Here is a 15,896-nt window from a genome sequence, read left to right on the forward strand (position 1 = left end):
TTAAAATGCTTTTTATTGAACAATGCGGAAGATACAGGTACTTCTGAGGACCCGTACACAATTGCAACATCCGTAGCCATGAGGTATGCTCTTTATATTTAAAATTCGAACGTTAATGTAAATGTATGTACGTAAGGGAGAAAGTGCAAACACCAGGTTGAAGTTCATCCATGACGGTCGTGACAGACTACCGTCGTGTGATCCATGGCTAATAAGGGCAGCCCCTGCTTCAAATCTAACGACACGCACAGGAAACCCACCTAGCCCTGGTCCACTCCAGTGTGAGGACCACTCCACTGGTCCACTCCAGTGTGAGGTGGTGCAACTGGCCCCTGAGCGTTAGTGAGTTCTCTCTAACGCTCTGGACCAGGGCTAAAACCCACCCTAAGGTGCGGTCGGGTTTTTTTCCCCTGCTAGTTTCCTAAAGTAAAAACACATGCTACTGCATATACAAGAGTTTTATTTTAGGCACTTAAATTTGTTCAGTAGGTGGTTTTGTTTTTAATCCCACTTTAATTCTTGGTCCAGAATCTCCTTTTAATTAGCTTACGCTAGCGCCGGCTAGCTCATAAACCATGTTAAATGCATTGTAGTAGCCTACTCAAGATCACTACACAAAGTAACTAAAAACTATCTATGTACTGTTTAATCAGTGGTGGAAAAAGTACTCCAATGTTTTACTTAAGTAAAAGTATAAATACTTCAATGTAGATATACTCTGCTACAAGAAGTCCTGTATTCAAAATGCACTTCAGTAAAATACTACTGTAAATACAAAAGTATCGGCATGACGGCATCAAAATATACTTAAACCACCAAAAGTAAAAGTACTCATTCTGCATAATGTCCCATTTCAACATTAATAAAAACATCTTTTGAAAATAGCTGATCACAAACACAGTCATGATGCAAGCATTGTGAGTTTGTAGATCTGCTATTTTCAAAAGGCCGAAATACTGTATATCTATAGGGCTGAAGTGGTTTGTGTGTTTTACAATAATCAAAATCTACTAAGTAACTACTAAAGTTTTCATATCATTGTACTGGATTTAAAGTACAATATCTTCCTCTGAGATGGGGTAGAGGTAAAAGTATTGGACATTGATTGTAAATACTGAAGGTAAAAAATACCAAAAACTGCACTTTAAGTACAGTACTTGAGTGAGTGCATGTACTAGTTACGTTCCATCACTGTATTTAATACGTAACAACGTCCATATTCATAACCCAAACACATAACATGACCGAGATTACCCAGATCCAGTTTGAACGTTCCTTTAGTTTACATAACTAGACCATACCCGGTCGACGCATCCGTGGGGGGATATGCGCACATGATCTGGCAACCCGGGAGGCGACATTCTTTCACACATAAATAATAATAAGAAGAAGCTGAGATTTGATGAAATTGAAGTTTCAGATGGTAATGGTCAATGGCTGTGTGCAAAATCAGAGCAATTGCTCCAGCCACTGAGGAGAACCGGGTTGCAGCTTCACCACTACAGAGGTTACTAGAATTATAGTAGGATAAAAAAAAGTGCAGATAAACACACATGTACACCACAATAATACATGTCAGTATTGTCACTTTATTCAGAGATTAAACATTACATAGGAGTTTGAAAAAGTAGGGAAGTTGTCAAGTTGTAAAGCCACGACTAGCATTTAGTCAACTAGAAAAAGTAACGGAGACTTTGGGGTATTTTCCTTTACGTTGTGGCATCGCCATCTGGTGGTGGGATAGTGCAATAGCAGCATCAATCATGTTTGGTCCTATAGTTATAGTAGCCTATATATCTTTGTTTAACAACATACTATACAGCATTATTCCTTTTCAAGGTTGACTTTGGGGTTAAAAATATCATTGCCTATTTGTAAACAAATAAAGTTAAAATGCGGAGGAGGACTTGCACACAGAGAACAAAAAAGGTGTTCAGACTCGAGTCTGGATTTCACATACACTGTAAATTTGATATTACAGGGCTGTAAATATCAAATATAGAAACATACTAATCTGAACTCTGTGTGTGTGTGTGTGTGTGTGTGTGTGTGTGTGTGTGTGTGTGTGTGTGTGTGTGTGTGTGTGTGTGTGTGTGTGTCATTTGTCCCTTATACTGCATGTAACTAGACAGAAAAGGAGTTTATTTTAAGTTGCTTGCAAACCAGTGAAAAAATATTCTAACATTTAAAAAAATGGAAGAAAAATGTTTTAAATAAAACTCATTAAGTATGGACTTTCATTATTTCTAGGCTGTTCTTAGCTAGTAGCATAATGAAATAGAGAGAGAGAAAGATTTGAGATGAAAAAACAAGACGAGCATCCTGCGCAGCATTCCCTCCGTTGGTTTAAGAGTACATGGTCAACTGAAGCCACTGTTGAGGAGAGAGACAGAGAAACATCTCATTATCTTCATGCCCACAACATGTATGGAGTCCTTTATATCCCATGTGACTCTCTGATCTCATTAAGACCTGAGGCCGATTCTACAAATGCCCTTTAAATCAGTAGTTCTCAAACTTTCAAGATGTTTTAAAAAAAAACTAAAATAGCAGATGTACAAGCTCGCAGCACGGCACGAAGTGACACGCTGTGAGCTTGTATATCTGCTATTTGAATAGCCAACACAAAAATGTAAAATGCTTTCCCGGTTTTGATGGATTATGCATTCAAGCCCTATTATTTTGTATTATAATGTAAACACATTTTAAAATATTTTAAATGTTTTGAAAATCTTGCAAAAGAATAGCACACAATGCTGACACCAGGATTAATGTGGTTTAACAACATATTAGATCTTATTATCTACTATAAGAATAGTCTAATATTAATTTTAAACAAATGTATTACCTCTTTGATATCTAGACTGATGTTGCCACTGTTGTCCTTGTCCAAAGTTTTAAAGGCTCCTGGGAACATGCACACACACAGACTCAATATATATTGATACATATTCACATATACATGTATATACTGTGTATACAAATCTAATAAGCTCCATTCATCCCATTTTCAAATGAACAGTTAATATTAGTTTGATTCATTAGGAGGGGAGGAGGACATGAACAAGAAGAGGTGTGACAGAGGATGAGAAGAAAGACAGAAAAGAGTGATGAAGAGGGGAGAGGGAGGGAGGAGGAGGCAGCAGAGGGAGAGGAGAGGAGAGGAGAGGAGAGGAGAGAATGGAGAGACGTGAGAGTGAAAGAAATGAGATAATCAAGACTTACGGCACATAGCGTCCAGGCGCACCATGCAGCCAATGAAATTATCAAAGTCCATGTTGCCGTTCTCGTCGCTATAGCGACGGATAATCAACTGGAAGAGCTGGTCATTCAGGGGGAAACCTGGATGGACACACACACACACACACACACACACACACACACACACACACACACACACACACACACACACACACTGTTAGATAAGAACAATGGGAGAGGACAGCACACACATCCGACAAAAAATATAGAGTTAAGCTTATACAGAGAAAACTGAAAAAAATCGTTTGTACTTAATAAACATTATTTCATAATGACAATTTGTAACACACATATACACTATTGTAGACACACCCGTGTGTGTATCTTACCAGCAGCCTTGAAGGCTTTAGGAACCTCTTTGGAGCAGATCATACCAGACTTATCAGCATCAAAGGTCGTATAGGTACCCTGAAAACACACCCACACACACACACACACACACACACACACACACACACACACACACACACACACACACACACACACACACACACTCTTAACCAAAATATTTATTCATACTATACTGCCCCTGAGCAATTATTTACAGCAAATTGTGAATAAAATAGGATTAAACCACGCAAATATGGTTGTAATGACTTACAATGCTCAGAAAAAGTTGGGCCTGTTATCAAGATTTAAGATTATGAGGTGGTGCAGGGATAGGAACCCATAATACATACACTTTGAGCTGCATTTCATGTCATGAAAGGTGCTTTACTAATAAAGTTTATTATTATTAATATTATTCCTAATCTTAACCTCAGTAAAAATATGCCTAAATCTAACCTTATTCCTAAACGTACTCTCACTAAAACTATGCCTAAGCCTAACCTTATTCCTAATCTTAACCTCAGTAAAACTATGCCTAACCCTAACTTTATTCCTAACCTTAACCTCAGTAAAACAAATACGATACGATACGATACGATACGATAATACAAGACTACAAGAACCGCTGGGGGAGAGCGGTCCACGAAAGAAATAGGGGCGAGTGTGTTTTGGGGCGAGTCTTCCGGTTACCCTAATGAGAACCGGTTGGAGTAATTATGCCCAACACCATTCATCTATTCAAAAACATGTTTTTTTGTGTGTTTTTGTTCATGCTCATGCAGATTGAACAGATGAAAACTAAAGGACAAAAGAACTGACCTGCCATTTCTTGATGTTGTTCCAGAGGTATTTGAACTCGTGGAAGCCTAGTTTTCCGGTGCTGTCGCTCTGAAGCAGCAGGGTCAAGGCTCCATGACAGGTCACAGACAGAACAGGCTGACATAGCTGTGTGTGTGTGTGTGTGTGTGTGTGTGTGTGTGTGTGTGTGTGTGTGTGTGTGTGTGTGTGTGTGTGTGTGTGTGTGTGTTACTCTCTCTCTCTCTCTCTCTCAATTCTCTCTCAATTCAATTTAATAATAATTTAGTTAAATGAACACTAAAGATTTTACTGTGCACCTTGACTGTTTCTATTAGATCAGGATACATCCATGACGGCAACCATACTCCTGCAGGACTCAATGCTGAAGCCATCAGTCTTCAAGTCCCCGCCTGAAACAGCACAGAACACACACACCCATTGGTTTGTTTACACAACCATAGCAGCATTCCCAACCAGAGTCCACCAACTGCATAGTAGAGCCGATGTGAATCTGAACATGGGGTCCGGGGACCTCCGGGGGTCCTTGAGGAGGGGCTTCCAGGGAGTCCCCAGCTAAATGATTGATAGTTAGGAACCAAAGGGACCATTACAGGTCTGTAACTCTGAAACCCATACAGCCATTTGGTTATTTGTATACTCTCAGAGTTCAATTAACACTGAGGATTTCTGTATAGATTTGGGCCCCACAGATACATTTTTTGATCAAATGGGGATCCATGGCCTTCTAATGCATATCAAACCGGGGGTCCTTTATTATTAGTTAAAACAGTTGAGAATCTCAACCTCAATACATGTGCTACCGCAGGGAGCACATGTATTAATGTTGATGCCACAACAAACTCACGTTTGGAGATAATCCTGTTGAGGATGTTCATTAGTTCATTGGGGCTCACTTCCATGTCCTGTGGACACACACACACACACACACACACACACACACACACACACACACACACACACACACACACACACACACACACACACACACACACACACAGGGTGAGGTCAACATTGTTTCTGTAAAGGAATGGGAGGAGGGGGAGGAGGGGACAGTCTAAACTAAACTGACTCAAGGGATCAAAGCGTGACTCACACAGTAAGTATGATGGAAGCACATTTTCCTTTGGTCTATATTCAAGCTTATGACTCATATCTAAAATGAAAAAAATGAAAACAACTGCCTTGGGATTCTAATAATTTTCCATTCATGCTTCTGCCTAGGGCAGCAGCTAATGATTATTTTCACAATAGAGTAATCTGCATGTTTTATTCTATGCAATACATTTAGACCATAACAAGATGGTAAAATAAGGTAATAAAATACAAAATGATCGTAAATGATTAACATAAATTCCTTAATACATTTACCCAGCAATCAAAAACATAACATTTCATTTTATAATATGGAAGAAAGACAATTATTTACATAATTCATTAGTGAGACACACCACCAAACCAATTATTTGATTACTTATATCTTTTGGGAATCTTATTCCTAGACAAAGCATTCGCAGTCCAATTATAAAGTTCTTATGGGAAAAAATACAATGCCTGGGTTCATTGCAATGATGCATTTTGCTGACCAAAGTTAGTATGTACATTATGTACAGTAAGTAGGAGAAATTAACTTTTCATGGGCTATGTTGACAACATGAAAAAAATGTAACATAGAATACTTTTAACAAGCCAAAAATGATTTTTCCGACACAGTAAACAGAGTCAGTTATAAAAAGGAAAGGCTACACTTTTAACTGACTCTTCACACCAGCTCAGTGGACTTGTTTTTAGAGTGTCCGCCCTGAGATTGCGAGATCGAGGTTCAATCCCCCAGCCAAGTCATACCAGAGACTATAAAAATGGTACCCAATGCCTCACTACTTGCATTCAGCACCAAGGGTTTGGACTGGGGGTAATTCCCTGTGACATACTAGCGTCATGTCCAGGGGGTGTAATTGTACATCAAGGTGTCCCCATGCTACGGAAACCGGAGAAGGTTCCTGTCCCAGTGGCATGGTGTACAACCAGGGCCCCTGGTTGCGGGCAAGTAGCCAAGCCCCATTGAGGCCTATTATAATACTAATTTCATCTTCATCATCACTATTTAGTGTTGTCACTTCTCAGTTTTGCGTGGTCCCACCCTGCAGGCTGAAATGTGGTCCAACTGGCAGACACACCCCTCATCATGGCTCAAACACTCATGTGCACACACGCATCCCCACCACAGTACATAAAACAACACTCAGACGGGAGGGCCTTGCCCCAACACAATGGTAGGAATTTAAACAACGAGACAGCTAGAGAGAGAAAGACAGACACACCTTGTAACTTACTACTACTACTTCTAACTCACTTTGCCAAAAACAAAAATATTACACTGGCGCTACTGTACCTCCAGGGACTGTACCGCTATAAAAACAAAAACAAATCTGCGTCAGTGATTAAAGTTTATATTGGCATCAACAAAACATCCTCACCATACAATCAAAGTCAGTCTGTCTACAGTATGCCTAACCAGGGCAGCAAACCAGTGCCAGTTTACATTTAAGCTTTAATTTACAGGTCGGCTAGCTTCCACCCTGATCTGAAGCATGTCTCAAACTGTGGTTTATGCCAGTCAATCTACTGTGAGGTACAGTATGTATTGTACTGTGCAATCCGTGATATGCTCTGCTCAAAGAAGACCAGCTGAATTTGAATGCTGCTGAATGGACCCCTGAGCACTGAGACCTAGTACAGAAGGGGTGCAATACGTTAGTCCGACAGCGCATTCCTCCGACAGCGCATGCCTCCGATGTTTCCAATGCTAACCCTGTACCAAACCCGAACCCTAACCCTAACCGCACGCGGATGCCACATAGTCGGAGAAATGGGATGTCGGATTAACGTATGCCTCCCGTACAGAAGCACTGCACCGAGGGAACCATCATTCTAATGCTCTCATGCTCTCAGCTCCCAACCATCCTCTGTGATAAGACTGTAATGAAATAATACCACAGGTCAAGATCGATATCATCAAAATACTTCCTGGAGGAAATAGGCTAATGTCAGTCCAGCAGTGAGTCTCTGGCTACGTGAGCTACTCTGCTCTCTACTGTCGGCTCTCAAGCATTCCACTTTTTGTTTCAGGGTGGCCTGATGGTTTTAGGGATGCCGGGTAACCATTTCGATCGCAAGTGATAAATTATGCTGAAATTAGACCACGGTTGGCCAACTGGAATTCAAACCAGCTGTACTCTGGCTCCCTGGTATTTAAGTTGAGAACCAACTTCAAACTGCATGTGGGATTAAAACAAGAAAGAAAATGACTTGAAGTCATATTCTACCAGGTGCTGTGTGTGTGTGTGTGTGTGTGTGTGTGTGTGTGTGTGTGTGTGTGTGTGTGTGTGTGTGTGTGTGTGTGTGTGTGTGTGTGTGTGTGTGTGTGTGTGTGTGTGTGTGTGTTTGTTTTCATAGACCTGATTACTTGTTTTTCGGAATGCTTATTTCTCTCGCCAAACCTGGCAACATAATTTGCGACGCGAAACGCTAATAATGTTTTTTATATAAGTGGTGGCAACATTTTTAGACACCACACAGGTCTTCCCAACAATAGCGAAGATTGAAGTCAGTGTGAACATGGCCAAATAATAACTTAATAGCCAAACTAGGTCTAATGAAGCACGCTAGCATTTAGGCTAACTGTGTTAGCCTGAGGCTGCAGTACAACTTGCACTGTCTGCTCTGCAACTGTTGCAGTGTGAATGAGGGGAGCGGAGAGCGGAGGGCTGTTACTGTGGGGGGGCGGGCCGTCACCCCATTCGTGTGGCCATTGGCTTCAAGGAGTGAAGGACAGCCAGGACAGCCAATGACGCAAATGTGTCGAAAATATGTCTAATGCAAATCTGTAATATGTCGACCTCTGCTCTGACGATTCTTAGACTCAGGCGCTCTTCGAGCACCTGGTAACAACTGGTAGGACCTGCCTACTTTGACAGACTGGAGGAATACCACACTGCAAACAAGACTAGACACTGATGAGGGAGAGAGGAACGAGGGAAGAAGTGAAAGAGGGTGGAGGGAACGAGGGAGGGGTGTGGAATGCACTCAAGCAAGATGGACAGATGGACAGTCAAGATAGAGGGCGGAGAGGCAGTTAGTGACAGACAGACAGACAAACTGAGAAACAAGTGTAACACTTGTATCACTGTTTAACAGGCAACTACTACTAGCTACTGTACCAAGCAAGCAGACAATGAATCCCAATGTGCAGACCACAACAAGAAGATCTAACAGACCAATCAACTGAAGCTGTTTAAAGGCATAATCACAAGGATTTGTCGGCTGCAGTTTGTAAACCCAACAAACATTGTAAAGCTCCTCCCCACCTCAACGACACTAATATTTGGTGGATTTATGGACACTTATGGATTTATGAATTTTCAGATACAGACACTGTTACACACTTACAGTAATGCACCAGAAGGCTTATTTTTCTATGAATCTGTACAACTCTGTAGTTACATTGTTGTACCTTTAAGGTCTGCAGTTGCCAAATATACAGTAGACCACAGGAGGAAATACCAGCCATGCCAAGATGGCAAAAATAACCAGTTACCATAGACCTCCTCAAATAACAATCCATCCAAGCAGTACTGACGATTCCAAGTCAATAACAAGAACTGTACAGCATTTTAGACAAACCCCTCACTCTGATGGAACAACTCATTACACAAAAACTGTGGAAGATAACTAGAAAGCAGTGTGTATGTGCGTGTGCGTGTGCGTGTGCGTGTGCGCGTGCGCGTGTGCGTGTGCGTGTGTGTGTGTGTGTGTGTGAGAGACATGTGTGAGACGTTTGTGTGTATACATTTATGCAAATCTATTTTTGCATCTCTGTTTATGTGTGCACAAGTCTATGTGTCTACGAGTTTCATGTGTGCGTTTGTAGAAAAGAGAGAGTTGTGAAGCCATTTCAGATAGTTCTAATTTGAACTTATTTTGAAGCCTCTCTGACCACATGATAAGACTCAAGGCTTACTGACATGAACAGCTTTGTGTGTGGCAATACCCTCTGGTTGCACTTGGAACATTGCAATAATGAAGCTGTTGTTTGGCACGATAAAAGTGGAGTCGCACGTCTTGATTCTCACAATTGTTCATCCTATTTTGACCCCTGCTGCACCCCAAAGAACATGTACGTTAACGTTATACATATTACTGCACGTGTTCTGGAGCTTGTTATGAACAACTTTGCATCAATCTCGTACAATTGCATAATGTTTTAAAAGTGACATTTGTGACATTTGGCAGCACATATATGAAACATTTTGTCCTCACCTCTCCAGCCAGCTGGCGGAAAACCTGTCTGAACTGTTTCTCCTCATCGCTCTCGTGGCTTTCAGCGTAGACTAGGGGTCTACGTGCAGGGGGCTGCACGTACACACGCACACACGCACACACACACACACACACACACACACACACACACACACACAGCCGCTACTGTTAGAGCCGACAGAACGCTGACACACACATTCCTCACAGTAATTGCATTTAGAATGTTTTCACAAGAAAACTTCCACTCAGGAATATCAAAGTTTCAGTTAATCAACTGTGACTCTACATCCTAAAGAGTTCATTTTCATACGACACTTAAATCCATGTCTGTCTGACTACAATATTGTTACACTGGACTAAATTCATTCGACTATTATGCCACCAAAATGTTGAATGCCCTACCATCAGCCATCAAAAAGTGTGACTCCCTACCCTCCTTCAAAACCGCCATGAAAGAGCACCTGTCTGCAATTTGCAACTGGACCAAGACAAGTCTACTAGCTTGCCAAAATAAATTACCCCCCCCCCCCCCCCCCCCATATTCTGTAAATATACTTTTACTGCTCCCAGTATTGATGATTTTTTGTATATATTGTATGTCTTATATGTCTTGACGAATTGAGTACATAGGACCACTATGGAAACAAGCCCTCAGGCGTTTTTAAGTTATTCTTTTAGCATTATTGTATAACTGTACCTCTGTACTTTTTGCAAACTGTTAATAGAGCATTCAATCAATCAATCAAACATATTTGGCCTTGTTTATCTGTGAGGAGTACATAACTGTTAACTGCAGTGATATCATCAGTTCATAGTGATCATAGTGATATCAGTATGTAAAACAACTTCTAAAACAATGACCAAGAAGCCACTGTACCCCCACTATGTATTAATAATTCATAAACTATAGCATCTCTGAGGTCCCCTGTGAGCCTGGGACTTAAATTGCCATTAATCCAAACGTCACCCTGTTCAGTGCATCTGCTTCTAACACTGACTAACACAGACACACATTAATAATGTGTAAACGCTAGGGGTGTGCCGATACACTAATTTCACAAAACGATACGATACGATATTTGGCTCACAACTTCGATACGATTTCGATACGATACGATACGCACTTTTTTTATTATGAAAATATATGGAGGAGAAAAAAAGAAAATGCAAACAAATAATTCTGTTTTTGCATTATTCAGACATGCAAACTTGTAGCTTTTCAGCTACAATAGCCGTTTTGAATCCAAATAGTATGACACCTGACCCGAAAAAAAAACATGTTGTCACTCTTTTCACTTCGGGGCCGTTTGCATGCCTGATTATTATGATTGTAAAAAAAAATAAAAAATTCAAAAACGATATTTTTTTTCCCCAAAACGATACATATCGTCGCGAAAACGTATCGCGATATATCGCGGGACGATATATCGGCACACCCCTAGTAAACGCATAATGTTTGAGTTCATAAAATTATTATGGAATATAGCTGAACACAGAGTTCATATGAAGGAATAGAATTGAAGGTAGTGGCGGTTTACTCACTGGATCTGAAGGCACAAACTGACTAGGATCGATGTCGCTGTAGAGGAGAAAAACACATTTATTACAGTAACTGTGTTCTGAGTCTGACAGAATGCCTGACAGGCTGTTTGTCTGAATGGCTCAGTGACTTGATAGAACTGATGAGACTGATTGAATGACAGTCTGTTTGACTGACTATCTGTTTGACTGACTGACAAACTGACCCCATAGTAGTATGTAGTATTAAAACTACTATGAAACAGAGAGCAAGTGATGTGTGTGTGTGTGTGCGTGTGCGTGTGCGTGTGCGTGTGTGTGTGTGTGTGTGTGTGTGTGTGTGTGTGTGTGTGTGTGTGTGTGTGTGTGTGAGAGAGACAGAGAGCACTCACCTCACAATATCCACAATGCCCCCTATGAGTTTCTTTGCAAGACCAAACATCCTGATTTTAATCTGAAAAAGAGACAGACAGACAGACAGACAGACAGACAGACAGACAGACAGACAGACAGACAGACAGAGAACATAACTTAAAGGATTAGTGTATTTAATGACTGAATCAAAAAGAAAGAGGTCATAATTAATAATCATGGACCGTCCACATACCTACCAGAACCTGTATTTCATTAACACCTTCAAACTAATTTGGATGCAAACAACAAAGCACCGTAAACAAGACTAACACCATTAACTCTGGTGTCCCTATTTTGGGTATGTCACTATAGGCAAACGTAAAAAAAAAACATTAAATGTTTTGGATAATAAAACCCTCTTGAATATTGAAAATGGCCGATCTACACGATCATGTGTCACATTGCGACACATTGTGAACCTGATGGCTATATATTGGCTATATTCACTATTTGCCGTATAGGGATTACTTTTTTTCTGATTTATTAAATTCTAACATTAAAGGTAACACAGTTAGTGAACACAAGCACTCAAGGAGCAAAAGCTCAGCCCAGATGTGCACAACTATAAGCACATGCTCAGCTTCACACAATTTGCTAAACACCGGACACACACTGTTTTGCAAAACACACTTCTCTACATTAGGCACAGTAATCTAACACTATGTCACTTCTTTGCCATGTCAAGTCCCTGCCTTTCAAAATGCCACACCTATCAACCAACAGATCAAACAAGGCTATCAGGTACAGACACTTGGGTGCTTAATTGTAAACTCACCAAGCCGGTGTAACTTGCACAATAAAAAGGCAACAGGTAAGTTTACATGGAAGGCAGTGTTTGATCAATATATTAATTATGTACTGTACTCTGTAACAATATCTCTGTAAAAAGTCAAACCCAAACTATATCATTAGAAATGTAGAAATGTTAACCTGTGATCAGAGTGCTAGTATAGTATAGCCCACACTGGGTTAAGAAATGCAGTGACATACCAGAACACATGTCTTTGCCACAGTTGTTATATTACCATATTACCTCTGATCTGTTCATTTGTATTGGCTTTCATCCTTACTGTAGGGTACTTTGCTCTTCATTTAATTAATTTGTGAAGCACTTTTAAAACAATGGTTTTGAAAACGGTTTCATAGACTAAATACAGTTATTTATTTATCTACAGTGTTTGCTGTTTCTCAGCACAGCAGCCCCATGGTTTACACACAAATATAAATAGTGTATCATAATACTGCATCAATAATTAACAACCTTTATCAATAAAACACATTTGAGAAAGAGCTGCAGTCTGTGTGTGCAACTACGACAACTATAGTACTTCATGCAGGGGAACACACTATGGAAAACTCCAGCCCAGCAACGCCTCCAAACTCTTCAACAGTAGGCTAGTTTATCAGGACTGGAGGCAGCCCCGTCGGGGCGATGGAACAAACATGGGCATATAGATAGAATATGTACATAAACCACCTAGACCTACCGTACAAAAAAAAAAGATTTAACACTAATAGTTCTTCCAGGACTTCTACTCACAGTCACAAGTCTTCCCCCTATTAAAGTGTCGACACCGCACAATCTCACATACATACGCCCAGTTCACACACCTTTCGGGTGAAAAAGGACCGTCTAACCAAAACTATGAATATAAAAAAATAAAAATTAACGATTGGAATACTTACGGAGTTGTTTTCCTCTGTGAAGAACAAGGGAAGAGAGACAGTGACAGTAGTATAGAGCAGAGAGAGAGAAAGACAGTTCAGTCAGTGTGTCTGTCTGGTAGAAGGTCACTCCCTCCTCCCACAGAACAGAATGCATGAAAAACCAGCTTTACAAACAGCTCATGAGCTCAAGTTCCTTTTCAATGCATCATCACTGAACCCAGCCCACTAGTGTAGCCTACACTACTGTCTGTATCCACACCCAGTGTGAATAGTACAGAGCGAATATAGGCGCTGGAACATGTGACCGTCTGCATGATTCATTTTAACAACGAGTGCAAACAAATAGCATTTTTACTATTTTGAGTGACGTAACACTGGCATTAGTAGTTTTGTTTTAATAGTTTTATTACTGTAGCAGGACATTGTTAAACAGTCTGTAGCAGTCCTAGCCCTGAAACATCATGTGAACCATGGCAATAGCAGTCCTAGAGATGGGTTTTGTGGTATTTTATTTTATTGTTTATTTTTCTTGAAATGTGTTAAATTGTGGATATATTTTTATTTTGGGTGAGATATTGTATTTGTTTGGTGTAAAATAGTGACATCTGCTGTTCAGATCTTTGCATTATGGCCTGCTGTATAGACAGATCACGTGACAGCTGTTTGAGCTAAGGTGCACGAATAAAAGCCTGGAGATCGAGGCTAAGGTGCACGTAATCAGAACAAACAGAGTTTTCAAACAGAGTTTTCAGGTGAAAGGACCTCTGTCTATGTCAAAAGGAGTCTCTACAAAATACAAAATAAGAAAAAGTAAATGTAACAACTCCTGAATATTCTGGCCAGAAAGCACAAATGGTATGTCCATATGTGTCTTCTGCTTGTTTGTTTACTTTGTACAAGTTATTGTTATTGTCCTTTGTGTTACGTACGTATGTGTGTGACAATTCATCCATCCATCCATCTTCAACCGCTTACACAGAGTCGGTCGCGGCCGGCAGGGGCAACAGTTCCAGCAGAGAGCTCCAGCCTTCCCTCTCCTGAGCAACATTAGCCACTTCCTCCACTGGCCAGGTGTTCCCAGGCAAGTGTGGAGATGTAATCCTCCCATCTGGTCCTTGGTCTCTCTTCCCAGTGGGACATGCAGCGAGGGCCTCCCTAGGGAGACGCTCGGGAAGCATCCGTACTAGATGCCCGAACCACCTAAAGCTGGCTCCTTTCCAAGTGAAGGAGCAGCGGCTCTACTCCGAGTCTCCCTCGGGTGATGGAACTTCTCACCATATCTCGGTAACACACTTGCTCATAAGGTACCCGTAATTAACGCTTAATTTATGATTACGTAATACATTATTTAAGTGTTAATTAAGCATTAATTAAGCTTTCATTCATCATGAATTCCTTGTCATGTATGAAGTCACTTTGCTTAACTAATGATTAACTAATGATGTTAATTAATGATGAATTACAAGGAATTCATGATGAATTAATGCTTAAATAATGTATTAAGTATAAACTAGAAAAAGTGCTCCTCGGAGCACAGGTCTCCGCCAGGTCAGGTAGGTTATTGTGGGCCAGCAATGTTCGGAATGTGTACTAATTTGCATGATGTTTGGACAAAATTTGTAGGAGTTATATAAAAAAGAAAAATCGTCCTCCTGGTGGCGCTATAATAGGGCAGTGTTAAAAGGGTGGCGTATAATGCACAAACTTTTTTTTCTTTTTTTTTCTTTTTATTGCACTTTTTTTTTTCTGTCTATGCACCTTAACGTCTATAAGTATATCATGCACAGTATACATACATTGGTGCTATGCTCAGGCACCTTAGTTAGTTTCTTTATCTCAGGTACTTTGTAAATATGTAGATAACTTGTTTGGCCTTCTATTGTTCTCTTGTTCGATCTCCTTCCCACTTGCCCCCCTCCCCTCTTCTTCTTCTCTCTCCCCACTCTTCTTTCTATGGAACTAACGTTGCGATGGGAATGATGCCGCAATCGGACGCTGCGTTCATGATTTGCGGCATTTTGTTCAAAACGGGCCACTCCTGCAAACTTTATATGTCAATGTTAGCCAATCAGGATGGAATATGAAAAATCAAACAGATCGATCCCCCAACGGAACCTGAATGAGTCTGTAACCTGCATATATGGAAGTATCCAATCTGATATATGATGAACCCTTGGTGTGTGCCTACTTATCACCTCACTGACATGTACAATTGCTTTCAATGACCTGTGCCTAACTCGATGTAGCGTTTATAGATCATGGACTGTTTTCTATATACATACATGTTTTTTGAGATTTTACGTTGTGTATTAGTTTTGTTGTCTGTTATTATTTTTTTTGGAGATACTCTGTTTATTTGCTTATTTGCTTCAGTTAATGTCTGTACTACCTATGAGTATGTAAAATAACAAAAACGAATAAACAAAACGTTAAAAAAAAAAAAGATCCATCTTGATCACTTGGCTATACAGATCATGTGTACCGATTTGCGTGACATTTTGATAAAATCTGAAGGCTTAATCAAAAACAACAGGTTGAGAATTGATTGCATGAAACAATCACCTGTGCAT

General features: G+C 40.4%; 1 protein-coding gene across 1 annotated transcript; it reads right to left on the reverse strand.

Annotated features, from left to right (window-relative positions):
- Nucleotides 1–1,556: 1,556 nt before the first annotated feature.
- capns1b (calpain, small subunit 1 b) lies at nt 1,557–13,492 on the reverse strand. The gene is made up of 11 exons (XM_084063806.1): nt 13,345–13,492; nt 11,637–11,698; nt 11,269–11,305; nt 9,727–9,819; nt 5,255–5,312; nt 4,735–4,799; nt 4,411–4,479; nt 3,591–3,669; nt 3,226–3,342; nt 2,849–2,907; nt 1,557–2,373 (listed from the first exon to the last, which is right to left on the reverse strand). The coding sequence occupies exons 2-11, from the start codon at nt 11,684–11,686 to the stop codon at nt 2,347–2,349; spliced, it is 654 nt and encodes a 217-aa protein (XP_083919932.1). The 5' UTR covers nt 11,687–11,698; nt 13,345–13,492; the 3' UTR covers nt 1,557–2,346.
- Nucleotides 13,493–15,896: the final 2,404 nt, after the last annotated feature.

The sequence above is a fragment of the Gymnoscopelus microlampas genome (genome assembly GCF_963454915.1).
Source record: "Gymnoscopelus microlampas genome assembly, chromosome: 8".
In the NCBI taxonomy this organism is placed as follows: domain Eukaryota; kingdom Metazoa; phylum Chordata; class Actinopteri; order Myctophiformes; family Myctophidae; genus Gymnoscopelus; species Gymnoscopelus microlampas.